Here is a 27,999-nt window from a genome sequence, read left to right as displayed (position 1 = left end):
AGAGATTAAAAACCAGAAGGTTTTTTAAGCTGGTATTTTTATTAGAACTCTCTACATAAAGCACCTTTGCCTGCCTTAAACTTACAGTACCTCTCTGAACACCGCTTCTCTGTAACACAGCACAAGATGCTTCAAACTACTCCGCATTTCTTGATTTGGACACTGCCACCTTAACAGCTTGCACAATGGCATCTTTATCAATGCCAAACATCTTCAGGAGCTCAGCTGACTTCCCGCTGCGTGGTACGTGAGATACAGCCAAGCGATGGACTGTGATACCAGGCTCACCCACGACTGCAGCACACACTGCTTCTCCAATGCCACCTATGGAAAAAAAGCCAAACACGACATACATCTGGGTGCTTCAACAGGCAACATACAGATTGCACGTATATCCGATCCACAGGTCTGTGCACGTTAAATCCTCAATTCACATGCTTATGAGAAACATCAATCACAATATGTGTCTGAGTTGTCCATTTGTGAAATGAAAAAGGCATTCTGAGGACAACCAGCCTGACATTGCTGAGGTACTTACAAACTGGCAGCAAGAAACATACACCTCTAAAGGACACAGCTGCCAGAAACCCCTCACCACTTCAGCATCAGCCACCAAGAGCCAGGTTTAAAAATATATTTAGACTGAGGAGTATTTACAAGTGTACTTAATGCACTGAAAGTCTTAATTCCCACCAATCTCAACAGCAGTGAAGAGCAGCATCTTTTCACAATGCCTGTACATGCTGCTAGGCACCTGAGTTACACAATATATTCAGCAGCACCTTTGCTTAGAGCTCAGCTCAGACTGACTCACTATTGGCCACAGGGACAAGGGTGCAACAGGGAGCTGCGTGGCAGCAGGAGACACTGGCAGCAGTAGTGTTAGGGACAAAGACGACCCAGGACTAGTGTCAAGAGCATGTGCTCTGAGATCTGGTAGGAGACACCTTGGTACCACACCCCTTTTCAGAGCTCCAGGCATGGTGTGATTTGCCTGGTCAAACCTGGCCTCCAGGCAGAGGCAGCGCGTGGACGCGGCTGCTCAGATCAGCCCGCTGCGGGCTTGCAAGGCATTCGGGCTTGTGATGTGTGCACCTTGATTGCGTCACACTGAGAAAACTGTGCCAGCGTACATTGCATGTTCATCGCCTCACAGTGGGATGGTTTTGCCATCTTGCGAATCTGCAGTAAGATATTTGGTCCAGAGTTAAAAGTAGCTAGTAAACAATGGGGCTCAGTGGTGCTTTCAACACCCGTAGTCTGGAACAAAAGTATGGTGTAACCAGCACTTATGGTAATACCAGCTCACTTCAGATACCTCGCAAGAGTGATGCTTCACCTTAAAGTAGGGTAATATTCTCATAATATCTACTAATTTCTATTAGTAGATATCTACAATATCTACTAATGCCATATTCACAGCTGCCCCTCTGCCAATTTCTCCATCTCCCCTCAAGAGGAGCAAGCCTGACAGCAATTCACAACAGCTGCTCTCTGCATATGGTCTCATCTTCACAGGACATGTTTGCACAGGCAAGGCCCTGAAAACCTGTGCAAACAAGACATGTTGGGGCACAAGCGGCAGCAGATTATGGAGTTAACTTCAGCTGGCGGCCAGTCACAAGTGGTGTTCCCAGGGCCCAGTTCCATTTAGTAACTTTATCGATGATCTGGATGAGGGGATCGAGTGCACCCTCAGTAAATTTGCAGATGACACCAAGTTGGGCAGGAGTGTTGATCTGCTTGAGTAGCAAGGCTCTACAGAGGGATCTGGACAAGCTGCATCAATAGGCTGGGGCCAATTGTACAAGGTTCAACAAAGCTCAGTGCTGGGTCCTGCACTTGGGTCACAACAATCCCCTGCAACACTACAGGCTTGGGGCAGAGTGGCTGGGAAGCTGCCTGGTGGAAAAGGGCCTGGGGGTGCTGGTCAGCAGCCAGCTGAACATGAGCCAGCAGTGTGCCCAGGTGGCCAAGAAGGCCAATGGTATCCTGGCTTGTATCAGCAATAGTGTGGCTAGCAGGGACAGGGAAGTGATTGTCTCCCTGTAATCGGCACTGGTGAGGCTGCAACTTGAACACTGTTCAGTTTTGGGCCCCTCACTACAAGACATTGAGGGGCTGGAGCATGTCCAAAGAAGGGCAACGAAGCTGGTGAAGGGTCTGGAGCACATGTCATACAAGGAGCAGCTGAGGGAACTGGGGTTGTTTAGTCTGGAGAAGAGGAGGCTGAGGGGAGACCTCATCGCCCTCTACAACTACCTGAAAGGAGGCTGTAGCAAGGTGGGGGTCGGTCTCTTCTCCCAAGTAACAAGCAATAGAACAAGAAGAAACATCCTCAAGTTGTGTCAGGGCAGGTTTAGATTGGATACTAGGAAAAATGTCTTCACCAAAATGGTTGTCAAGCATTGGAACAGGCTGCCTAGGGCAGTGGTTGAGTCACCATCCATGGAGGTACTTAAAAGACGTGTAGATGTGGCACTTAGGGACATGGTTTAGTGGTGGACGTGGCAGTGTTAGGTTACAGTTGGACTCGATCTTAAGCGTCTTTTCCAACCTAAACGATTCTGTGATTCTAAATAAAGTCCTGGCACAGAAGCTGAGGAAGTCTTATAGAGACTACTCTGCTTCTCCCAAGAAGCATTTTATCTTAAGATTTACTTGGGAATCATCTTAGAATTTCCTTCTTGCATGTGTCATGCACTTTTTACCCTAGCTTAAGAACACTACCATACACCAGCAACAGATTCTGAAACAGCCTGCAAGCAGGTGGAATGAAGGAACAAAAAAGAGAGTCCAGTGAGGATGTAAAGTGCTGTGGCTATTCACAGGCCCTGATCTGCTCTTTTATAGTAGTGGAGAAGAAAGAGAGAGGAATATATCCCAGAGTGACTGTGGAAACAGTCAAAACCATCTGATTTCAAGCAACCTGGAATCAAGCTTTTGGACACAGGGAAAACTTAAGAAACCTGCACATCAATGGTCTCTCTTGCAATTTAACAAACTGCAGAGCAGCTGCTGTAAAGCCACTCTGAGAACATTCTGTGCAGAATCACTGCACCACAGCAAGAATTTACAACTTCACTGGGCACAAATGAATCAAGACTTCACTTGGACCAAGCATACAGAAGGGCATACAAGGCCAAGTTAATCAGAAAGGCAGCCATGATTAACCCATTATATCTTAGGAAACTTTCAACCCTCAGTGTCATCTTATCATTAGAACAGCAACGGAAGAGGCTAAAACCTCTCCTCTGCTTTCACTGACCAACAGCATCACGTCCCATACTTCTCTCTCGGGTCACCAGAAGCTGTGAGCTTCCAATCCCTGGGCAGAGGAACAACTGCGTGGGCTGTGACCTTCTGGACCTTCTTACCTTCATGGTAATGGTCCTCAACAGTGATGATTCTGCCCTTGGTCACTCTTGCATTTTCAAGTATTGTCTTCTTATCCAGGGGCTTTATAGTGAAGGGATCAATCACACGGATGAAGATTTTTTCTGCAGAAATAGAATGAAATGATCTGCAACATGCATTTGGGGAATGCAAGACAATGCAAGTGGTACAGGCAGCCCCTGTGATCTTCTAGGGCCATTATGAAAATGATCTACACTAACTCCCAGGCATCTGTACTTGTGGCTTGTCTACCACAGAACCCAACCAACCCCGATTTTTATATGTATTCTTTCTGCAGGCACCCTGTGAGATAGTGATATCCATCCATTTCACAGACAAAACTCTTGAGGCAGAAAAGCCTTGTATAAGTGACTCAAGGTCACTTGCCCGTCAGCAAACCAGCAATCTAACTGACCTTCCCACAGGCAAGAGCAGAATCTAGTCACCAGGAAGTCCTTCTTATCCAGACTGACAATCACAATTTTTTTCCCAGACCTTTATTTTACCTTTAACTTTATTGTCAAGCTAAGCACAATTTCCTCCTCTTCTTTGGTCTGTAGGCATTCTGAATTCTTCACTGCAGGCTGCCCACCTATCAGGTATGCCTGTTTCAACAGCCCTAGCCCTGACTGTGATGCCCTTAAGGTTGGCATCCAAACCAGAATTTGTCCTGTCATCATAAGGCAGGCCCAGATTACTTGGTAAAGGTACATACAGATGGTAACTGTTTATAAAGAATAGCAAATTACATGAGGTTTTGTCTGACCTTGGCTAGCTGAACAGTGAGTTAACTCTTCTGATACATGAAGAAGCCCTATGCTGACAACTTTGTGACCAAAGGCTCTTTAGTGGCCAATATATTTTAGGTATTAGACACTGCCTCTACACTAAGGATTATTTCTCCATAGCTAGTTATTCACTCTTGAAGATCAGCAGAGCATCGCAAAGCATGGTAAATGCAGAAAAATAACAATAGTTCTAAAAATACAACTTTCAAAATGTCCTAAGCCTGATGGTTCAAGGTCGTGACAAAGTATATGTCCACCTAGACACAGCATACAAAGCTGCCCGTAAGCCACAGGCAGCATTAACTGTATTATCTCTTACTATTTGTGATCTCTTCCTGGGCACAGGCTACTGACTCGCAGACAGATTTTTGACAGTTTCTTTCTCTTATTTCCTTGAAGAATTTTTATCTTCGCTGTGAGATGTTCAGTGCATTTGAGCGCTATCATGGAATTACTGCCTCCCACGCCGAGTTAAAAGTTGATACATTCATTCAAAAAACCCAAGTTAGCAGTGAACCGTATCTACTACACAGAGGCACTGCCTATCACAGCACTGTGTGAGAGCACCCGCAGTCGCTGGGGCTCAGCTGGCAGGCTCTATTTTGTTAACTGGCCCCAGCCTGCTCGCATTCTATTGTGTTGGTAGCCTAGCCTGCCCAGACAACATGGCAGGGAAAGATCCCTCCTGCTTCTTACACACCTCCTCTAAGATTAGCAATTCTAAGGAGACTTTGATCAGTTTGGCAATTTTCATGGCTACTAATGCCGCTAAACTAACTCAAACCTACTCAATTAGGCAAGATTGGCAGATATATACTCTGTTGCACTGTATCAGCTTAACAGGTGACCAGCTGTCTGTAACATTTTAACGTTTACCAGTACAAAGGCTGAGCAGTTAGGTACTGATTTCATTTTAGTGTTAAATGATAAAAAAGGAAAGAAAAAATCCCATAATCTGATCACCTTTTCTCAGTTGCTCTGCTGCAGCCAGAGCCTCGTGCAGAGTGACTCCTGCTCCAATCACAGTCACCTGGTCATCCTTACTCTTCACAACCACCTGCAAGAAAATATTTCCATGTATTTTTTAACAATAAATCTTACCGTTATTTCTAACATTTCTGGAGATTTAGTAAAAATATCAAATCTTTGGCATTAGAATACTTTAAAGGGAAAAGGGCTTTTACAAGAAGAACTCTGCATAATTTTTCTGATTCTGTTTATGTGGGCAATATTTACCTTTGCCTGTCCAATATGGAAGTCCTCGTTGTTGCTGTAAATGACAGGATTTTCAGGACGACTAGTTCTTATGAAACAAATGCCCTGTTTCCGAAGTAAACATGTTATAAGTTACAAAACTGGAAAGGTGTTGACATTCTAGTTTGTAAACCCTATGAAAAAAATACAGCAAAACAACTTTTTCTATTTCTCTGGTTTTCACCCTTCCATGTTACCTCTGGTTCTACTGACTAAACTCCCCCCACCCCTCCCCATTAGTTCTTTTCCAGTAGCTGATTGTTTCAGACATTACAATACAGTTAAACTCTTCTTAGAGCATGCTAATAACTTACAATTTTCCTTCTGATTCCAAGATATTTATTTCTCTTTTGTTCTCTTGTGGAAATGGCGAATCCTACTCAAGTAAGAATCTTAGAACTTTGCCATACATGTGCAACTTTTACTCTAGCGACTTTAAAGCAAAAGAAGAAATGCTAGGCTGAAAGCAAGGAAAAATGCTTTCCATCAGTTAATGTTCAGATGCCTTTCCAAAAGAAGTAACAAACGAGTACTTAAATCTAATCTCTCCCTCATGCTACCTTACACTCCTTTTCCTCCCTCCCTCCTCCTCATCTTTTTTTCACAAACCACTCATCACATTTGTTACATACCAAATTTCCACACTCCTTCAATTAAAAGCTGTACTAGCAAGACTGAAATTTTTCAGATTTTTTGCTTCTTTCTCAAGGTAAACTCCTATGGCAGCCAAAAGAAATACCAATCAAGGAGATGATCCGACCCAATGCTACCAATGATATTTGACCATTATTATGTCAAATTAGCTGAAGGTAAGAGAGATCAGGAACTCTGTCACAGCCACAGTCCAATTTAACTGCAGTCCATCACTGGCAACAGAGGAGCAATAGATGGCAGTGAGACTGTCAACTAGCGCAAGCACCAGTTCTCAGTATCTCCAAAAGATGTAGACTTAGATTAATAGAGGACCTGACTCCTGAGCTCTCACGTACAGGCACTTGATGATCAAAATCCTCAAGATAAATTTAGCTTTCCATATCCAGCTTCAATTTTGACCCCAGAGACATCATACAAGGAGTGTACTTTCTGTAAGTTTGCTAAAGACCAACAAGAGTTACACTTGCGCTTATTTCTGAGCCAATTTAGACCCAAACTGCAATCGCTGTGTAATCACTTACATCTCCCCCCATCTGGCCCACAGCATTCCAGACTGTTCATTCTGCACTAGCCTGGACAGAATATCTGCAACCTTTCCATGCAAAGAAACCGTCCCACTGCCACGCTGGAGCCTTTGGAAGAATGCATGTGGGTAGAGACATGCAAGAAACATGCCAGAAGCAACAAAAGCAGTAAAAAAAAAAAAAAAATTATTCTCTGGCTCAGAAATACTGTGATGCAAACCTTGGTGTTGGCAGCTATTTCCACTGCTTTTTCAGTGGCTACAGCATCACTAGGGTAAAACACAGTGGCATTGGGAACAGCCCGGAACATGCACAGATCCTCCAGTCCCATCTGAGATGGCCCATCCTCACCTGAAAGAATTAAACCAGGGTTACAAAAGCTTAAGCGCACATTTTTGACAATCACTCAGTATAGCAGTTAAGTTCAACGTAAACCAGAAAAAAAATAAATGCATAAAATCAGGCACACACAGGACATGCAAGTCTACCTGCTTGAGAAAAGAATCATCTTCTCCTTAAACTTGGAACCATCTAAACAGTAAATAAAGATAGAAAGAGACTAAAAAGAAAGAGAACTGGGGTTAAAAAGAAAAAATAGAAAATAAAGTATAACAATAAAACAACACAAAAGGAAGACAACCAAAGCAGGAAGGGTATAGATACAGAAAGAGGGTCACAGGATATCTGAGCGTCTTCAGATTTATGTGTACTGAGGCTGCACGAGCAAGATTTATATTTGTCAACAGTGTTCCCCTAGATTTAAACTGCTGGAAATGTGAAAGGAGAATTGCATGTGTTCCATCAGAAATGGAGAGTGCAGTTGGTACGCTACTCTCAAATTATTGGGCTCACTTCAAGATTAAATGAAGGGTATGTATTTTTCAATACTGTAAAAAGTTATTTAAAGAGCAATAGGGCATCCATGTTCTTAATTTAACAACTCGAGCACCTTATGGCATAAACTGCAGATCTATAAAAAAGAATTGTTAGCCAGAACATGTGCTGGATGCCATGATTTTCCATAGTTAAAGAAACAACCACCACAACACCCCCCACCCCCAATGACCTTATGCAACGGTGCTTTGGGAATGGCACTGTTCCAGACTAACCATGCAAAGAGTTCTGAATCCAGGCATGCCACAGCCTGCAGAGCAGAAACAGGGCAATAAGCCTTCCCACATGCACCCACTACCTGTTACTCAAGAAGGACGAGTTCACGAGGAAGGAGGAGAGTGTTTTCGTAAGAGCAGCACAAACCTCTGAAGAACTTTAAACATGTTAAAGAAATCAATCATTGAACTCTGCCGCTATACATTACTAATAAAGTAAGCATGAACCAGGAAAAGAGAGCATCTCGGCTTTCAGTCATGACATCAAAAAAATTCTCAACATCACAGTTTCTAAATCCGTATGCACTCTGACTGAATGAGTGGGATCTCAAGGGGCATCTTCCTTTCCTAAAATGCACCCACACAATGTATACGTAGAAGAAAAGTGAAATTACGAAGAACGAAATTAAGAGGTACCTGAATCAGAATCTTACCCAAGGTAGAGAGTACTCATGCTTGTCCTACTTCTGCTAAGGTGGTGCCAATAATGCCAGCATTCACAGCTCATACTGGTAATTTACATACTAGCTCTAAGTTGTGTTTGGCCTCAAGTGCATCTTTATGACAATCCTGATTTATGTGGTTTTAGAGTAACGCAGATCAAAAGAGAGTATTTTCAATCACATCTGCAAAACCTACATTTATAGTTTAATAAAAAAATGTGAGAGCTTAATATGAACAGTATCAAATGTCTGGAATATAAAACTGGCTGTCTAAACAGCTGATATTTTCAACACATTTACATGATGATTCCTTTCCCTGTAAGTTCAGTTTGGAAAATACAGATTTTCCATTATTCTCTTATGACCTTGAAAACATATCTAAGGTTTCATTAGGTATTTTGGTCCATCAGCAACTATTCATCTAGAACTGAACTTGGTACAAGTTCAGAAGGTCATTGTGATAGTTATTTCACATAAATTTAATGGGTCCAAATTTCAATGCAGCAGAAGCCCAGGTCTATCTAGAACTGCATACATAGACCTTCAATTTTCACCACAGGTCCAGCCAGGATTCTGAATTCATGCAGGAAGTATACTTAATTCATACCCTTCAATTTAAAATTGAATTTTCTAACTGCTAAAGGATTTATCTGAATTACTTTATTTTAAAACTCAGCTGCAAAACTTTGGGTTCAAATTCTTTTTTGAAAATCAGAGTTGAGGCCTGAATCAGGTTTGTAACCCAAAACAACTTAATAAATCTAAGTATGAACTTCACAATCACAGCTCTTGGAAGCGTAGTTCTAGGACACAATTCAGGTAACCCAAAGGAGTTTTATCTTCTTAAATGAGCAAAGACCAAACCTAATTGGCTTTTGCACCAAAACCCTTTGCTGCTTGCTAAAAGATTTAAACTGGATTGAACGATGAAGTGGGAGGACTGATTTTAAAAAGAAAAGAGGCTTGTAATAGAATCCCTCCCTTAATGACATACACAAGCCATAATCTGATATACTCTACTTAAGGTCTCCGCTACTAAAGCATACTCTATACCGCTGCAAGTTAAGCTTGAGGGTCTGAATGAGACTACACACATGTATGAAGCATCTTTAAATCCTTACCAATATTGTTACAGGTCAAACTAACTATTTTGCTTTAAACAAAAAAACCCAACCCTCCTCCGAACCATACTGCTAGCCAAAACTATTAAATCAACTAAAAAATTCATGTACACAGAGAGCCTTAATTTACTACCCCTGTCAGTTCTCCCTTTCTTTCCCCTTACAAATACCTAGTAGTTTTTCAAGCATGAATGTCTACTGGCATTCTTGGTATGCAAGTCTGTTCCTGTTTTCATGGGTGATGTCTACACATTTCATTAAAAAAAACAAACTCCCTTCCTTCCTCAAACCAAAATCAAACCCCAGTATGATCTGACATGTACCAAACAGTTATGATGGGAAGCAAAGACCAGAGAGGTACTGCTAGCAAGGGCCCTCAGCCTGCTGCTCTGAGATGTGCTGGCTACACTGCAGCACACAAAGTCTTACAGAGAGAAGCCAGGGGCTCCTGCAGTAATAGGAGCCAACAGGGAAACACCAGTGAAATACCTCAGAGGAATTAAGGGGTGTTCCTCTAAGAAGGTGATATGGCTGACAAGCCCAGCTGAAGTGCCTCTACACCAATGCACACAGCATGGGCAACGCACAGGAGGAGCTGGAAGCCACCGTGCTGCTAGAAAGCTACAACCTAGTTGCCATTACTGGCTACTGAAACTCGGTGGGATGAATCCCATGACTGGAGTGCAGCTATCGACGGCTACAGGCTGTTCAGAAGGGACAGGCAAGGAAGGAGGGGTGGAGGCATTGCACTCTACATCAAGAAATGGATAAAGGATGAAGAGCTGTCTCTGAATACCATGAGCAGGTTGGAAGCTTATGGGTAAGAACCAGAGACTGAGGCAACAAAGGGCACCCTGTGGTTGGTGTCCACCACAGGCTGCCCGATCAAGGGGAGCCTACTGACAACGCCTTCTTATGCCAGTTACAGGCAGCATTGCGCTCACAGGCTCTCGTCCTGCTGGGGGACTTCAACCACCCTGACATCTGCTGAAAAAGCAGCACAGGGAGCTGTAGGCAATCCAGGAGGCTCCTGGAATGCACTGAGGATAAATTCTTAAATCAGGTCATAGACAGCCCTACCAGGAGGGATGCAATACTGGACCTGATGGTCACCAACACAAGTGAGCTAATTGGTGATGTCAAGATTGGAGGCAGCCTGGTGCAGTGATCATGCACTGGTGGACTTTGCAGACCTGAGGGATATGGGTCAGGCGAAGAGTAAAGTCAGGACCTGAATTTTAGAAAAGCAAACTTCCAGCTCTTCAAGGAGTTAGTCAATAGGACCCCCTGGGAAGCTGCCCTCAGGGACAGAACAGAGCTGGCAGATCTTTAAGGACACTTTCCACAGAGTGCAAAAGCTCTCAATCCCTAGGTGTAAGAAATCACGAAAGGAAGGCAAGACACGGGCATGGCTGAGTCGAGACCTGCTGGTCAAACTAAAGGGCAAGAAGGAAAAGCACAGGCAGTGGAAACAGGGACAGGTACCCCAGGAAGAGTGCAGGGATGCTGTCCAGTTGTGTAGGGATGGGGTCAGGAAGGCGAAAGCACAGCTGGAGCTGAACTTGGCAAGGGACACAAAGAATAATAATAAGGGCTTCTACAGGTATGTCAGCCAGAAAAGGAAGGTCAAAGGAAGTGTATCTCCCCCTTGATGAGCAAGACTGGCAAACCAGTAACAGCAGATGAGGGGAAGGCTGAGGTATTCAACAAATCTTTTGCCTCAGTCTTCACTGGCAATCTCTCTTCCCACACCTCTTGAGTGGATGGACCGCAAGACAGAGACTGGGGGAGCAAAGTCCCTCCCACTATAAGAGACAATCAGGTTCGTGACCACCTGAGGAACCTGAACACACTTAAGTCTATGCGACCTGCCGAGATGCATCCCAGAGTCCTGGGGGAATTGGCTGATGTAGTTACCAAGCCATTCTCTGTGGTATTTGAAAAGTCATGGCAATCAGGTGAAGTCCCTGGTGACTGGAAAAAGGGAAACACTGCACCCATTTTTTAAAAAGGTTAGAAAGGAGGACCCCTGGGAACTACCAATCTGTCAGCCTCACCTCTGTGTCTGGGAAGATCATGGAACAGATCCTCCTAGAAGCTGTGCTAAGGCACATGGAGCACAGGGAGGTGATTCAAGACAGCCAGGATGGCTTCACTAAGGGCAAGTCCTGCCTGACCAACCTAGTGGCCTTCTGTGATGGAGTGACTACGTCAGTGGACAAGGGAAGAGCTACAGATGTCGTCTATATGGACTTCTGTAAGGCCTCTGACATGGTCCCCCACAACATCCTTCTCTAAATTGGAGAGATAAGGATTTGATAGGTGGACCACTCGGTGGATGAGGAATTGGTTGGATGGTCGCATCCAGAGGGTAGTGGTCAATGGCTCAACATCCACATGGAGATTGGTGACAAGTGGTGTCCCTCAGGGGTCCGTGCTGGGACTAGGACTGTTTAATGTCTTCATTAATGACGCAGACAGCTGGATCGAGTGCACCCTCACCAAATTTGCAGATGACACCAGGCTGACTGGTGTGGTTGACACACCCGATGGATGGGATACCATCCAGAGGGACCTGGACAAGCTTGGTAAGTGGGCCAGTGTGAACTCATGAGGTTCAACAAGGTCAAGGGCAAGGTCCTGCAGCTGGGTTGGGGCAACCCCTGGTATCAATACAGGCTGGGGGAAGAAGGGATTGAGAGAAGCCCTGTGGAGAAGGACTTGGGGGTACTGGTGGATGAAAAGCTGGACATGAGCGCTCGCAGCCTAGAAAGCCAACCGTATCCTGGGCTGCATCAAGAGCGGTGTGGCCAGCAGGTCCAGAGAGATGGTTCTCCCCCTCTACTCCGTTCTTGTGAGATTCCACCTGCAGTGCTGTGTCCAGCTCCAGGGCCCCCATCACAAGAAAATTGTGTCCAAAGGCCACAAAAATGATCAGAGGGATGAACCACCTCTCCTATGAAGAAAGGCTGAGAGATATGGGGTTGTTCAGCCTGGAGAAGAGAAGGTTCTGGGGAGACTTTATTGCAACCTTCCAGTACTTAAAGGGGGTTTATAAGAAAGGTGGGGACAAACTTTTTAGCAGGGCCTGTTGCAACAGAACAAGGGGTAATGGTTTTAAACTAAAAGAGGGTAGATTTAGTCTAGGTATAAGGAATAAATTTTTTACAGTGAGTGGTGAAACATTGGAACAGGTTGCCCAGAGAGGTGGTAGATGCCCCATCCCTGGAAACATTCAAGGCCAGGCTGAATGGGGCTCTGAGCAACCTGATGTAGTTGAAGATGTCCCTGCCCATGGTGGTGGTGGTGGGGGTTGGACTGGATGACCTTTAAAGGTCCCTTCCAATCCAAACCATTCTATGATTCAGTTTCCTGAATGATATAACAGCTTCACAGTTCCAGTTTCATTAGTACTTTGAGGTTTTGGGTTTTCTTAATCAATACATTAACTGCTCCAGTAGTAAGAAATACTGAGATAAGTTGAAGCAATTACTTCAAATTGGTGATCTTCAAAGGCATAATAAAATAAAAATACTTATCCCTTGTGAAGTGTTTTTGAGACTGGTGAACAAAAGCATCTGTGCAAGAATAAGTATCATTAGTTTCTCATTTTAGGGACTGGGAAACAAAGGTACAATAAGTACACAACTGTTCTCATCACAAAGGATGTCATCTGCAAAGATGGAAAGGAACCTACGCTCCTCACTTTCAATCCAATCCCTTTGTATCAATCTATACTTGTAGTGTAGAAAAGCTTGTAGGGAAAAGTCCTATATTTATCAGGCCAAACTGGTAAAAGAGAAAAAAAGCAGATGAGCTGATGAAGGCTTGAAATCTTTCTCATTGTTTCTGAATACAATGTGTCTGATAAAAGTGAATTGCGAATATGACTTCCTCCTATAAATGGTGGCATTGTTATGCCATCACAGCTATATTATTGATTGTCTCCACAAAGCATTACCAGTTTGACAGCTAGACATTTATCACTAAATGGATGGGTAGTGCTGATAAATAAGTCAGGGCTGCCCTTACCAATAGACACACCGCAGTGCGACCCACAGAGATTGATGTTACTCTCGGAGATGGCAGCCATACGGATCTGGTCAAACGCCCGTGTGAAGAAGGTAGCAAAGGTGCTGGCAAAAGCAACAGTTCTGTCACGAGTGGCACAACCAACTGCAACGCTCACCTGAAAAGGAGATTGTACAAGAACAGTGAATTCCTCATTTCTTGATTGTTTCCAAGAGATCATCTGCGGGACTTCCTATCAGAACACTTCAGCAAGAAGCTCTCAATGCAGATTAAAAATCTCTGTCCAGTCCTGCTCCTAATTGTTAGCCTTTCCAAAAAGGAAAGGAAGCAACTCACTCTCCCAGTATCTATCCTCCAGCATCTCCTCTATTCCTTGCCTCAACTGCTAGCTGTTACTGTTGATCCTTACTGGCAGCTTCTCTTCTTTATCTGCTCCAAGCAGCCACTCACAGAGTTTTAAGACCTATCCTCCTCTTCCTTTTCCTGGATCAAAGGCTTATGCTTTCAGTCCAAAGGATATGGTTCTGCTGTCTCCAGCAGACAAAAAATATCATTACTAAGTGGGAATGGATTTACATTTGTTATTTGGACTGGTATTTACTAAAAGGGCCCTTCTTCAGCAAGATGGAAATTAGAACAAGGTCCTTAAATTTTTTACTGCTACAACTACCCCATACATTTATTTTACACAGAAACTGGTCTGCTCTTCATAGCAGATTTCTCCTAGCATGATGTAAATCCAAAATTCCTGACTCAAGCTCATGAAACTGCCCTAGTATAAAATTTGCAAGAGACAGTCTACGGGTTCTTTGGTTATAAATCATTAAAGACAACAACAAATTTCTGCCTGAATTTGCGTCTTTAATTTCATTTGCTTCAGTGAACCCATACAGGTAGCAAGCAAAGACTCAGTCAAACAGATGAGATATCATATTATTTTAGTCCTTTCTGTACAAATGGCATCAGGCTAATTTTATTAAATGTTTCTCTGTCCTCATCTTTATACCCCAGTCTAGCCTAGACCTCGTTGTCACGTTGTGACATTCCACTTCTTGTGAAGAAAAAAAACTCCACCACCCTAAAAAGTCTTTTCAGAATTAAATCTCTACAAATCACCCTGTGGAAAGTATTACTGTTGTTTACACGTTGCCAACTCCTTGTGTTCTGCTGAAACACAGACAAGGTGACCACAAAAGAAAAAAAGAGGAGGGTTTAGGAAGGAATGATTAGAAGCACTCCTGTTGTATTATATTTGCAAGCTTTTGCCATAGCCTAGCTTTTCCCTAAGAAGTGAACAAGTCAAATTAAATACCCATGAATACACATATGAAAAGCATGTATTAAACCCCCACTCTCTGGAGACTCAGACTGAATGGTCTCAGATCCTGCTGCATAATATCAGTATTTCATAAAACCAAGAGACCAGTTACCATGTTCTGTTCAGCAATGTAGCATTCAATGTAGCGACTGGGATGTTCTTTCTTAAAAAGCTCTGAGAAGGTGGAGTTCTTGGTGTCTCCATCCAAAGCAATCACTCGATCATTAGCATGGCCCAGTTTTGCAAGTGCAACACCGTAAGCTTTGCGGGTAGCCCACTAGGAAGAGAAAAATATAACAGTATTGTTTTAACTTCTTGTTTCTAGAAGGTTTTTTTTTTTTTCATTTTCTTGTTTTTCCATAAGTTCACACACATACTACTAAAACCAAACCAAAACACAACCAAAACCATTTTAAATGCTAGCAGTATTAAAAGTACATATGAGAACAGTGACACACAGAAGAGTAAGCAAAAAAAGAAAAATACAGTGAGGCATTCAGGACACACATCTGGGCTGAAATCAGCAACTTCTACCAATCCAGCTAGGAAATTTTGAAAACCTTGGTTTCCAATCATGAAAATTCACTGAACTTTGTGGAGTTTCTTTAACATTCAATACACATAAAATAGTTTGGATAACTGATAATGATCACAAAATGAAGAAGAGTGATTTGAGTCTTTATATTTTAATATATCCTTTCAATACCCAGTGAGTTGAATGTCTGTGTGTCACACCACAGAGGCAGGTGTTTACCAGGATACTCAAAACAGGAGAAAAGAGGTGGGTAGTTGAAATCATGGTAAGGGATAACACAAAACCTCCTACCACTCAGTAAACAGTCTCACACTTCAAAGATAACTGACAAACAGTGAAAAAGGGAGTACCTTTTCTCCCACTTTGTAAGTTGGTGGAGATGGCATCTTAATGTTTCTAATATTTACTAAAGGTGCATCTTCTTCTGGGAGGGCTGGAGAAAGCTTTTTCTTATTTTGGATTTTGTCATCTATTTCCTGAATGACTTGTTCAGCCATGTTTTTTGGGAGGGGCTTTCCATGCCAGCTTTCCTTATCTTCAACACCTGTGTATTAAAAATTACATTGCAAATAAGAAAAATATAAAAACTATTTAAGTTTTTAGCTGCAGATTTGACCCAGACAGAAGTGCAGCGGAATATGACAGCCTAGTATAGTCTTCCAAGGAAGAACTTCCTCCTTATTCCCACTGTAAACAATTACAATAGTATTCAATTGCATTAAGACAGACAGGTTTAAATACATTAAGAGAAATAGTCAAATTTCATATATTCCAAACTAGTGATGAAATTCCAGCCTCTTCTGCTGAAATTGTCTTTGAATCAGCACCTAAAAGACCTGTTCCATAAGTGTGGCAAGAAATAAACAGTAAATCAGTGTGAATAGTTAACATGAAATTTCAACAGTTAGGCCTAAATAAACAAACTCAGCTAAGTTTCAAACAACAGCTAACCAAGCTGTCCAATTCAAACAAGACCTGATGTTTTACAGCTCTATTTTAAAAGCTTCTGATGACTCTTATATTGTGTACCTGGCACTAACAGCAAAATTATCTCTCTGGCTGATATGCTGCTTTTCACTAAGTCACTAAGAATAATGAATTTTGCTTCATTACTCAATGAAAAGGAATGAAGATATTAACTCCTGTTATTAATATTTATCTGGTCAGAAGGACAAATTCATGGAGTGGACTACTGAATCCTACACATCAGATCATATGAAATTACCTGTAGTTAGACCAGGTAGCTTATGTACCACATCTCATGCAGCTTTGTCAAAACTGTAAATGCAGCATCCCTCCTCGTTTTCTACGCATTTATACTGCCTGGCTGGTAATAAGCAGACCCAGTTATTTGCAACACAGAGAGCAGGGAGCTTCTGGGACAAAGTCAGTCCCTTCTCAAGAGTAGTCTCTGTGAGTCTAGGGATCAAGAGCAAGACAAGAAGGTTGCCCTCTTTTGCTAGGGCAATTTTCAAGACCAAGTCGTATGGTCCAACGTTCCCGCCTGCCCCGGCCCTCTTCCAGACTAGAAAAGACTTTGTAAAGAGTAACAGCTCAAGTACAGCTGACAGCAGAGGAAATCCTGCTCTGCAGCTGGGGATCTGTAAAAGCCCAGTCAACACGGAAGTGCCCCTGGCTGGATAATGTAAAGAACTGAGATCCACATCTTTGCCTGCTTCCAATGAAGTGTCAATATAATGTAAAAGGCAACAAAGGAAAAAAACAAAAGGGTGACATTCTGAGTTTTCAGACTGTACGGTAGTATGACCAAGTCAAAAAGCTGACAGGATATCGACCTTTTTCTAATGTATGAAATGTTAAACTTCTGTATTTTTTTAATGATTGCACCTTTATTGCAGCACTATGTACGTATTATTACATACACACGTATAGGTAAAGCAATAGACATTTTAGTACCTGATATGCCTTTGCCTTTAAAAGTCTTTGCAATGATAGCTGTTGGCTGATGTTTGGCCTGGCCAAAGGCTTTGCAAAGTTCCTCCACACTGTGTCCATCAACGATGATAGCGTGCCAGCTAGGAACACAAACAGATCAACTCTTTCTAAATGGTTTTAGCATGTGACACTCTCTGGTAGTTAGCAATAACAATAACGAATATTAACTTAATTCCAATGCAGTGTCTTTTTAAGAGACCCAAAGTATGCCAGAAACATGAACTAGCGTTCGTTTGAGATCATAAAAATATCATAGTCCCTTTTTTACAATGCAAAATGAGTCACAGAGGGATTAACAGCTACTAGCAAAATTCACAGTCCACAGATAACTGTTACCCTACATTTCTTCAGACATAATAGCCATTTTTAATCACAAGAGCAAATCAAACGCCTATAAACCAATTAAAAAACTGACAATGAAAGTTGATTAATAAAAATGCTCCATCATAATTCGCATGGCTGCTACTGTATCTGTCAGGTTTTGCATCTACATAGAAATGTACATTTCTAAACTAAATGAAAGCCAATACACAAAGAAATCTACATGGAGTAATGGTTTTCATGCCCTTTTTTCTGATCTACTTGCTATGACAGTACATTTGGTCACACAAACAGTTATTTAATGTGATAAAAACTGCTTTAAGATCCTCTAACAAATTTATCTGAGTAAGCAGACCTTTTATTTTTCCTCTAAACAAAATATTCTGCTGCTTTTAATATTCCTGTTGTACAATAAAGATGACCGATATCAGGCATTATGAAGGACTATCTTTCTTGATGATGGTATGCTTTTGAGCTGAAAGCTCACTTGGAAAATTCTGAAAAGCAAGTAAAACATACAGTTTCAAATGGGAGACTATACTGAACTTCTTCCAACCACATACCCAAAGGCCTCGCAGCGTTTCTGGTAAATTTCGACATGATGTTGCAGAGGGGCAGGGTCGCTTTGTCCAAGGCGGTTAACATCAAATATAGCAACGAGATTATCAAGCTTGTAAAACCCAGCAAAGGCCATTGCCTCCCAAACAGAGCCTTCAGATAACTCCCCATCTCCAAGCAGACAATATACTCGATAGCTAGATGATTAAAAAACAAAGTTTGATGTGTAAGCACAAGTAAATCAAAAGGAAATAATACAAATAAAAAAATCTAATAATTCATAGTGAGAATGCACTGCTTCTTCTAGCCTAAGCTCAACTCCCTTGCTCAATGCATTCGCCTCATATAGCCTTATGTAACCTTTGACAAATTAAATTAAAATACTTCTGAGCTGTTACACATGAAAAAAATAAGATGAGAAATGCTGTACTCCTTTTCAAAAATCAGGTCTTAAGCCTCTTATTGCAAGGCTTGAATGAACAGGCCCATTAAACACTGTCACTGTGACTCAGCAAGATCACTAACAATGCATGAAAGGTTACTGTCTGCTTCCTCATTCCTACCATATACTCTCTGGAAGGACGACCAATAATTTAATTTCAGGAAACTATAAATTGGGGATGAACTCAACTAAGGATTAAAGCATGTTGCATAACCAAATTCAGAATTCAGGAAAAAGATAACCAGCATGTCATGACTTTGTAGACTATTTCTCCAAACACTGAAGCTTTTTATTGAGGTAAAACTGAGTTAGCAGGAGTACTGCCTGATCTCTACAGAATTCAGCTGCAATATTTTTGTTTTATTACCACTCTCTTTTTTTGAGTGATCTTATAAATGTTAATTACCTATTAAAATTAAAAAAAAAAAAAAAGAATAGTAAATTAGCCTTTAAATATATAATTTTAAAAATAATCAAGATGGCTGGTAGCGATTTTTTTTTACTAGACATTAAGCTATAACAGACTTCTGATCTGAATCCCACCGGCCTTCAGCTAAATCTGAGCTCCTTCCACATAAGCTGCTCCTCAGTACTGCATATGCAAGACCACCTTTTTCTTCTGTCATGTAAGCACTGGTTAGATTTTTTCCACACGTAGCATCTGCCAAACTCAATTAAAATCAGCAAGTCATCTTCCACAGAAATGATTTCAAGCTAGTGACGTGTAGGACACATTAACTGGGCAGCCTATGCTCGAATGTACTAGAACTGTCACATAAAATATATCAACTACATCAGGCTATTTTCCCCTCATACAGATTTGCCTTCAGACATCTACTTTTCTTGTGCACAAACCAAATGGCAGAAGCAGTCATTTTTGTCTCTATGGAGTTGAGTGCCTTTCTGATAACATTTTGAAGCCCTACTTTAAGATTCAATGGTGCTATTATTGACCATAACAGCTCCTTATCTAGATACATGTTCTCCGTTATTTGTCATCTGACTTTGAACAGTCGCATCTCTAGTTTGCATCTTCCTTCTAAGAGGACACAGACCAGTCTCAAAATGGCTATCAATTTCTCTCTGGAAGTTAGAGGCTGCTCCAACAACTTACTGTCTTCTCTGTTCAGGAACACCACCTTGCAATGCTGTCAGGTTACAAATGGAACACACATATGCACTGATTCTTGCTAATCTTCAAATTCTTGGCAGTTTCACTGGCAATGGCTTTGTAATTATCAGGCTAGTAATCTATCATTTAAAACCTGAATTTGAAATCAGATTTGGGAATGAAGAATAAAGGAGGGTTTTTTTTTCCTGATTGAGATAAGAATATAATTTATTTTCACAAAAAATTCCCATTGAATGCCTATAATCATGAAATATGAAAATGGATTTACCTGGCTCTGTCAAAGAATTTGCCAGTGTATGCCATTCCACATGCAGCACCAAGACCCTGACCAAGGGATCCAGTAGCCACATCAGTGAATGCTTGTCTCTGAGAATAAAAAGACAACAATTATTTTACAGTTAAGAAACAGAGGAACTAAATTCCAGTGCTAGAAGACGGTTCAACATACATCAGAATTCAGCTTATCAGCCATAACAATATAGTGCAAGTACCTCAAAATCTTGCTGTGTTCCCCTTCTTTCCCTACAATGCATGCACCTTGATGATCAGTGTCACAAGCTAAAGAGGCTCTCTGAGAGGGAATGGTACCCATGGCCCAGGAATTTCTCAGCTATACCTTTAATGGCAACAATTAAGAATTTATGATTTTGTGTAAAAAAGAATCAACTGAAACAACTGGCTGAGAATTGAAGGACCAATGTGGAGACCAAACTGGATATAAACTCATGAACTACCTCAAAATCTTAAAAAATGAGAAGAGCCATGCCGGAACTTTATATAACCTTTTTAAAATGGAAAATACTGACATACAGGACTGTAGAGGAACTCTACTGCAACAATAAAGGTCATTTTTACATGCTCAAACACAGACACTGATTCAGTTGTGAAGCCATAAATATCATCATCCTTCTTGTAAGTCCTTATCTTTCCTGTACTGTAGCTGGCAACCAAGAATTGCTGCAAAATACATGTACTTCTTGTTTTACAGAAAACACCACTTTATATCAAAGGTTATGAGCACTCACTGGTACTGGGTGTCCTTCTAAGACAGAATCAATTTTCCTCAAGTTCAGTAATTCTGCTTCTTGTAGAAAGCCTGCCTCTGCCCAAACAGAATATAAAATTGGTGCTGCGTGACCCTAGAGAGAAACATAAATTTTAAGCAAAGCACAAGTTTCACAATATCCTACTATCAAAGCAAAATTTTACAATGCTGACAAACCCTGAAATCAGGTTCTTATGTCCACTAAGGAGGCATCATGTTATAAAACACTTACAATGCAACATTCACACTGATGCTTGTTTCCACATCCCCCATGCCCCTGCTTAGAGCATCACAGATAGCTGACTACAGTTAAGACAGAAAAAAATGCAGCGCTCTTGAGGGCAGATGTCCTCAAGAAAATCAACATGGAAGAGTTAGAAGGTCTCTCTCAGCCATGCAGGTCCAGTTCCAAAAAGTAGTTTTGGTATCCAATACAAAACCTTGATTCAATTTGCTTAGGTACCAGTTTCAAGAACAGAGCACTGTTCACTAAACCAGTAAGCAGATGGATGAGCAAGTGCCATCCCATTATAACTTCTTCAATACATATGTATTTAAGGTAAGATGCAGTGAGTGACCACAGACAAAATTTTAAGCTTTATATGCTCAGATCCTTGCGGCCAGGTCCAAATGGACAACTGCAAAGCAGCGGTCATCTTCCACCCACAGAGTCAGGAGGAGTCAGAGCAGCATGCAGAGGTCTGAAGTCATCTAGCAACTCTGGGCAGAAGCCCTGATTAATCACAGAGAGGTAAAGCAAACACGAAGAAGCCACTCTCTCTTACTGCTTTACCACCTCAGCATTAGCTGCTTGCTTCTCATCCAATTACTTATTTCAGAATGGCAATCAGAAGTGGCAACAGCTGTTATATCCAATGCAAGGATATAATACACCATCAGCTACGCAGCACTACTCTAAGTCACTACGTGAGGAACTCGGACTCAGTGATGGAGCCTGCCTCACTGGAGTACTTCATCTGCTATTTTTTACATCATCATGTTTTCTGAAGGCCCATCATCTGCCTTTGTGTCATATGATTGAAAAGTCCCTGTGATTTGCAAGGACACAATGCAAAAGGGGACAGAAACACTAATGGTCAGTCCAGATCATGGTTTTATGTGTTTTCTGAACCACAGTGGCTTCAGAAGTAGTATTGACTTTAATATCACACTAGCACAGTAGGAATGGAAACTACTTACTAACCGACCATAACTATTGCATATAATGCTCCCTGAAAAACTGACAGTAATTAGAGCACATTGTGACGTGACTGCAGGCATAACAGCATGGTTGCATTTAACAAGTAGAGCACAAAAGCTAACTGCGACTTACTCATTAGAAAATCCGTTATGCCAAAATAAAACAGACGCTAATATTTCTTGATAGATTTTATAGACAATATAATAACACTTATTATTTAATATTAGAACAACTTACCATAGTGAAGTTAAGACTAATCAAGACACATTATACAGAGACTTTGATTATTTTTGAGTTATGCTACAACTTAACCAGCTTTTATTTGTCTTTCTGAAGTAGACAAATTCCAACCTCTCAAATATTTCCAACAGACTTCTGCATAGATGCAAGCATAAGTAAGCACAAGTCAAGGAAGGCAAGTACATCTAATTTACAGACAGACAGCTCTTTACAAGCAGACTGCAACAGTAAAGCGTAACAGTTATTATTTTACCTTTGAAAGAACAAACCGGTCGTTGCTGGCGTTTCTGGGATCTTGCACTTTGTACCTCATGGTATGGAAAAACAGCACAGACATAATCTCTGCTGCACTGCAACATGACGTAGGGTGGCTACAAGTCAAGACAGATCCAAGATTACCACTTCTCATTATTGTTTGCTCAGGATCGTATCTTTAAAATATCACTTTACAGTCCTCTACTCCTCAGCATTAAAATACACAAATCTGAAGTGTTTCTGATAACCCATTCCATCTACCATTACCCCAATGCCAATCAGTTGTACTTTGATACAAAGGGAGTCTTCTTATCTAGTTGAAGTGAGTGTTAAAAGATAGATCCTGGTGACAGCTCAAGGACATATCTTTTAGAGCTCTCTGTTCTTCTTCATGCCAAGGAACACCACCCTAATCGGTGACTGTAAAGCACAGGAAGCAGTACAACCCTGTGCCTGAAATCATACTCTACCGCTTTATCTGATGGCAGAAATTCACACTGATGCAGAGGAAACAAAGACAGCTTTCCACAGCACTTTAGCTGCTCACAGAGTGAAGAAATTAAAAGCATGGCATCCTGACTTGTTCAGGCCCCATTGCACAGTCAGGGATTGGTAACGCAAGATCAACTTTTGCAGAAAGTTCTGGACCATTTATAAGTGTATAATGTAGGTACCATTTTATTTTACCATGTTAGAGCTGATAGAAACAAAATTCTGATTTCTAAAGGGGGCATTAAATAATACAATTCTTGTACTTTATCTTCTACTGAAACTGGACACAGAAATTTACTGTCTCCAGTAAACACCCAGATACACATTGTAAAATACTAATTTGCTTAATCTTTGACTAAGGAACCAACATTTTCTGCATTTACATCTATTATCAGTTTGAAATATTGCAGTAGATGGTCTATCAAACATTTATAAGTATCTGGGATAGTCCCTCCCATTGAACTATCTGGGACGACTTTTGTAACAATCTTTAACAGCAGCACAAATTAATAGTTCAACCATAACTTGCCTTAGAAATACACAGCCACATTTCAGAAGCAACTATGTCATATAGTACCAACCAGCAAATACAAAGTTACGTGAAAAGGGTTATTTCACTTGTGATAAAGCTTAAAAGGGGTAAGTAGGCTCTTTAGAACCTTTATGTGGGAAGTAGAATTTTTCAGACTTTAATGGTGTAAACGGGATCATTCTCAACATCAGTGGGTGCTACTGAAATACCGGAGAGAGTGATGAACAGTAAGAAGATTATGGCTGCAAAAATCTGACCAGCTTGGAAAATAACTTGCAGTCTCATCTCACCTTCTCTACTACCCATGTTTATTTTTCATCTTTAACAAGGTACTCTTAAAATATTTGACCCTCCTTGTAAACCAGGACAAGCTTACTATGAAAGTGTCACATTTCGTTTCCCACATGTACATTTACCATGCATGTTAGGATTAGACAACACTTTCACTAGAACTTTAATCAGAATATTCTCTTCCAGTGGTAATAAACCTTCCCTCCCAACATCCCCAACAGCGCTGTAATAAGAGAATAAAAACATGCAAAACACCAGCAATCTATGAATTACGGTTAGTGTCCATCCCTTAGTAAGTACTCACACACAGGGAACCAAAAGAATTAGCTTTAAACCATGGTTCAAACATATTAGTAAATATTTACGTATTTGAGTTAATCGATAAGCCTTACATGCTTGTTTAAAGCTTTCATTCCTTTAATTTTATTAACTTTATACTTAACCATACTTCTATGAACTCCTGGTCTTGGTAAAAAAAGTTTTAAACAACCTAAAATGGTAGCATGTGGAAATAAAAAGGTAGAAAAATTTAATAAATTACCTGAAAATTGGAAAAAAATTTTTTGGTTAAAACTACAGGTTAATTAAATTACTTTCTACTAACAGAAATTACCCAAAATTTAACTACATATCAGATACCAGAAATCATTCTAAAGTCAACTACACAATTTTCTTTAAATATACCCATCTTAACTACTTCTAGAGGTCTTCTGTTGGCTCATACTTTTCTAATAAGTTCTGTTAAAAGAATTCCTTCTTAAGCCTAGCAAAGTGTATTTGGATTACTTGTACAAGTAGAGAAAAAAACCACCGCAAGTCACTGCCATTGTTCTCACACAACCTCCCATGTTGTCCTCAATTGATGAACCACCTAGAACCTGGTGGTCATGGTGTGATTAAGTCACTTCTCTGTCAGATAGCTTCTACTGAAGAACTGCCTTAGCTTTGAAATATAGCCCACTAGTAGGAAACCAAACCAAAGTACATTAGAAGACTGAAATCCTGGATCCACACAAATCAAGAGCAAAATAATCACTCCAACGTAGTTTTGTGGGTTTTTTTTATTACTCTGCATCAATTTATATTAGCTCCATCTACACATGTCTACACATTTCAACTAAAAAGAATAGTGGAATGTTAAAATGAAACACTGAATGAAAGATAAAAGCTAAAAAATTGAAGGAAGAAGATAATCTGCCACAAGTGATCATACCACATGTTATGAAACTTAACTGCCTCTTAAGAAACTCTTGCAACTTCCACTTTTAAGAATTTAATCATCTAATTCTAGGAAGCCAGGCACTGTTTCAAAACTGCAGAAATTTATCATTAGCTACAAAAGAGACTCTACCAGTCTGCACTACTTATCTAAAATAAAAACTTCTTCCACACCCAAAAGCAAGTATGTTCAATCTTTACAACTAACTTAATCAAATTTTTCCTCACCTAAGGCATTTTAAGCACAAATTTTTTTTTCCAGTTCACTGAATTTTTCCAGTACAGCTGGTAAAGTACTCGAAGTGATATGTTTGAGCATCTTCAGGATCAGACTACCTGATCTTTTAGCTCTTGTCCAGGCAAAGGCTGTATTTTCTTTAACAAAAGATAGTACAAGTAAAGACTGCAAGAACTGGTGTGTCAGATCTACCACAGAACCACTTGTGTTGCAATATATGCCACAGTTTACAGAAATTACTTCCTTGAAAGAAGTAGACAGGTCCTGGTTTGTTTGAAGTGCTTTTATTGCAGGGATTTCCTTCAGTTTCACAAACTACACCTTTAACACAAATTTCCTTAACAAAGTCAATGCAAGAATAATAATTTTTATTAACTGTAAGCTTCTATTTAAATTTAACTTGCATCCCAACATCTTTCTACATTCTTAGTGTATACCAGCAATTTAGGCAAAGCTTCCTGTCTCATTCAGGTTTTGGAAAATACATTCATAATCTGTTCTAGAAATGTATGGGATTTGCCTAACACCGCAACAGACTGAATGTTTTTTTCTCTCAGGCACATTACTACTCCATCATCTTGGTAGCCAAATCTTATTAATTGAGAAATACAAGACTTGTCAACAGAATCTTCCCTCCAGAGCCCATCTTTCATAATCTGCTCATTATGAGGTTGCATAATAATGTCAGACTCTACACAACTCTAGTGCTAGAATAAGCTAGAGTGATTAATGAAATGCCTTTGTGCAAGAAGTACTCAGTATTGTAGCATACATGAATACCAGGAATAAAAAGCTTGAGTAAAACCACTTTACTGTTTCTCCACCAGTACGGGGAGAATTGAATTGAATTTCATGGACCACAGAAAAGAAGCAAAGGCTGTAGCAAGATCCTTATTCTTTAATAGCACATCAGGCAAAACAGAGAAATAATTTTATCTGTAGATAACACAACTGATACCATACATCTCTGTCGCCCGCTTAAAATACACACTAGATGCTCAAGCTCTACTAAGTAGATTTAGCACAATTTCTATCTATAATTTCACACAGGCTTACGTAACACTGCTTGTACATTGTGGCTTTGAAACAAATCAAGAATTAAAAGCGCAATTGTTGGGTATCCCATACTTCTCTCTCCAGACTAGACCAAACAAGCCACGGCTTTGTAAAAACCCACTCCTATGGCTAGCTGAGAGGTTTCCTGTCTCCCAACATTCTTTTACAGGAAGAACCAAAGCAGCATTTTCATTTGCTGTATGCAAAGGGAATGAGTAAAGTTCAATTTCTGTGTGCGTTGAGAAAGAGCCATGTGAGGTAGCCCATGCCGGACACAGTAAGGCAATTCAAAGAAGCTTTAAAATATTTTACACACCACCTTTCTCCACATGAACCTCAGCATCCAAAGGATTCCTTCAGGGTGTTTTTTTTTTTTTTTTTAAACGCTACAGCCAGTTTCAAAGAGGTCTAAAGGAGGAAATTGCAACAAGATGGGATATATAAAAAAAAAAAAAAAAGCAGCACTCTATATGGAAGCACTCAAATGCATTATTCAAGCAGAAAAAATAGCTTTAATTTTACATGAGTAAAAGCGGATTGTTTGCAGAGATTTTTTTCCATAGGTAAAGCATGATCAAAGGAAGGATAACCCTGGAATCTGCACACATCAGAGCCTACACTAAATCCTGTCCAGAGGCCTGAATAAACTGTCCATTTGAGACCGCGAGCATTGCACAGATAATCCCACTTGGGCTCACTTGAAATTCTGTGCGGAATTAGTTCCAACTGACGGGCACGAAATGAAAAAGAAACCGCTTGCGCCTCAGGCACAAATTCTTTGGTTTTTAGTCCTGCATCAACTTAGCATTCCCGGCCTCTCTCCGTAGTCACAACACCCGCCGGCCCCGGGGACCGACGTGGCCCGCGGCGGGGTGGCTGCCGCCCCCGGGCTGGGCCGGGCGGCCTTTGCCCGCGGGAGCCCCACGCCTCACCCGCGCTCCTCGCCCACGGCCGCCATTTCCAGATGTAGCACCTCCGCATCACGCAGCTTCACGCGAAGCCCCCGACGTGTCGGGGGGGGTCGGGGGATTTAGCCGTGACCCCCGCGGTACCATCCCTGCCCCGCGCTCGCGCTCCCCATCCCGGCGCAGCGCACGTCCCGCCCCGGGGCCGCCTCAGCCCTCCCGCGGGAGGCACGGATGGGCCGCAGCATCCCCGCCCACCCGGTGTTCCCCTCAACGGGCAGAAAACAGAGCGCGGGGTGGGGGCTCTGCCCCTGGGAGACACCGATGTGACCCCAGGCAGCGCGTAACGCGCCGCGGGAGCCGGCGTGGCCCCTCCCAGCGCCACCCCGCCTCGGCCTCGCCGCCGAACGGATGCACGACCCGGGATGCGGGAGCGCGGCTCGGCGGAGGGGCGGGTACCCGCAGCCGCACCGCGGGGCCGGTCTGCGGCGCAGCCCGCCTGCCCCACTCACCCGGAGCCGGCCGCGGTCGTGGCCTTGATGGAGCTGATGCGGAGCCGGTTGGCTGTGTCCTTCAGGGCCTGCAGGGTCTGCTGGTCGGGCTTGTGGTAATCCTCCATGGGGGCGAAGCGGAGGGGCCGCGGCGGCAGCGGGGCTGGTCAGGGGTGGCGGCAGCGGGGGCTGGTCAGGGGCGGCGGCGCTCCGCGAGGGCTGTGGGCAGCGCCTCAGCCGGGCCGTGCGCTGCGGCGGAGGGAGACGGGGACGGAGACGGCGAGGGAGCTGACGAGCGAGGGAGCGCGCGGCAGCCCGGCCCGGCCCGCCTCCCGCCTGCGCCGGGGCTGCCCGCGCACACGCCAGCGAAGGGGCGGGGCCAGCGGCTCCCCCGGCCGGCGCCAGGGGGCGGCTCGGGGCGGCCGCGCGCAGGCGCCATTGGCGCCGTTTCC

The 27,999-nt window shown here is 42.1% G+C and overlaps 2 protein-coding genes across 2 annotated transcripts in view; one reads left to right on the top strand and one right to left on the bottom strand.

Annotated features, from left to right (window-relative positions):
* Positions 1 to 6,293, top strand: part of TMEM40 (transmembrane protein 40) — a 30,602-nt gene extending 24,309 nt beyond the window's left edge. The window contains exon 12 of the mRNA XM_074879383.1: positions 6,148 to 6,293. Coding sequence (XP_074735484.1) covers positions 6,148 to 6,221 — 74 coding nt within the window. The 3' untranslated portion in view covers positions 6,222 to 6,293. The remainder of the gene's footprint in view (positions 1 to 6,147) is intronic.
* Positions 7 to 27,880, bottom strand: TKT (transketolase). The gene is made up of 14 exons (XM_074879375.1): positions 27,569 to 27,880; positions 22,323 to 22,440; positions 20,609 to 20,722; positions 19,852 to 19,949; positions 18,015 to 18,206; positions 17,092 to 17,210; positions 15,525 to 15,718; positions 14,752 to 14,916; positions 13,322 to 13,478; positions 6,837 to 6,967; positions 5,421 to 5,504; positions 5,148 to 5,241; positions 3,378 to 3,500; positions 7 to 324 (listed from the first exon to the last, which is right to left on the bottom strand). The coding sequence occupies exons 1-14, from the start codon at positions 27,673 to 27,675 to the stop codon at positions 137 to 139; spliced, it is 1,884 nt and encodes a 627-aa protein (XP_074735476.1). The 5' UTR covers positions 27,676 to 27,880; the 3' UTR covers positions 7 to 136.
* Between the last annotated feature and the right edge of the window lie 119 nt (positions 27,881 to 27,999).

Source organism: Strix uralensis, chromosome 10 (genome assembly GCF_047716275.1).
Source record: "Strix uralensis isolate ZFMK-TIS-50842 chromosome 10, bStrUra1, whole genome shotgun sequence".
NCBI classification, from domain to species: domain Eukaryota; kingdom Metazoa; phylum Chordata; class Aves; order Strigiformes; family Strigidae; genus Strix; species Strix uralensis.
The sequence above is the reverse complement of the archived record's forward strand: the minus strand, read 5'-3'. Positions and strand labels throughout refer to the sequence as shown.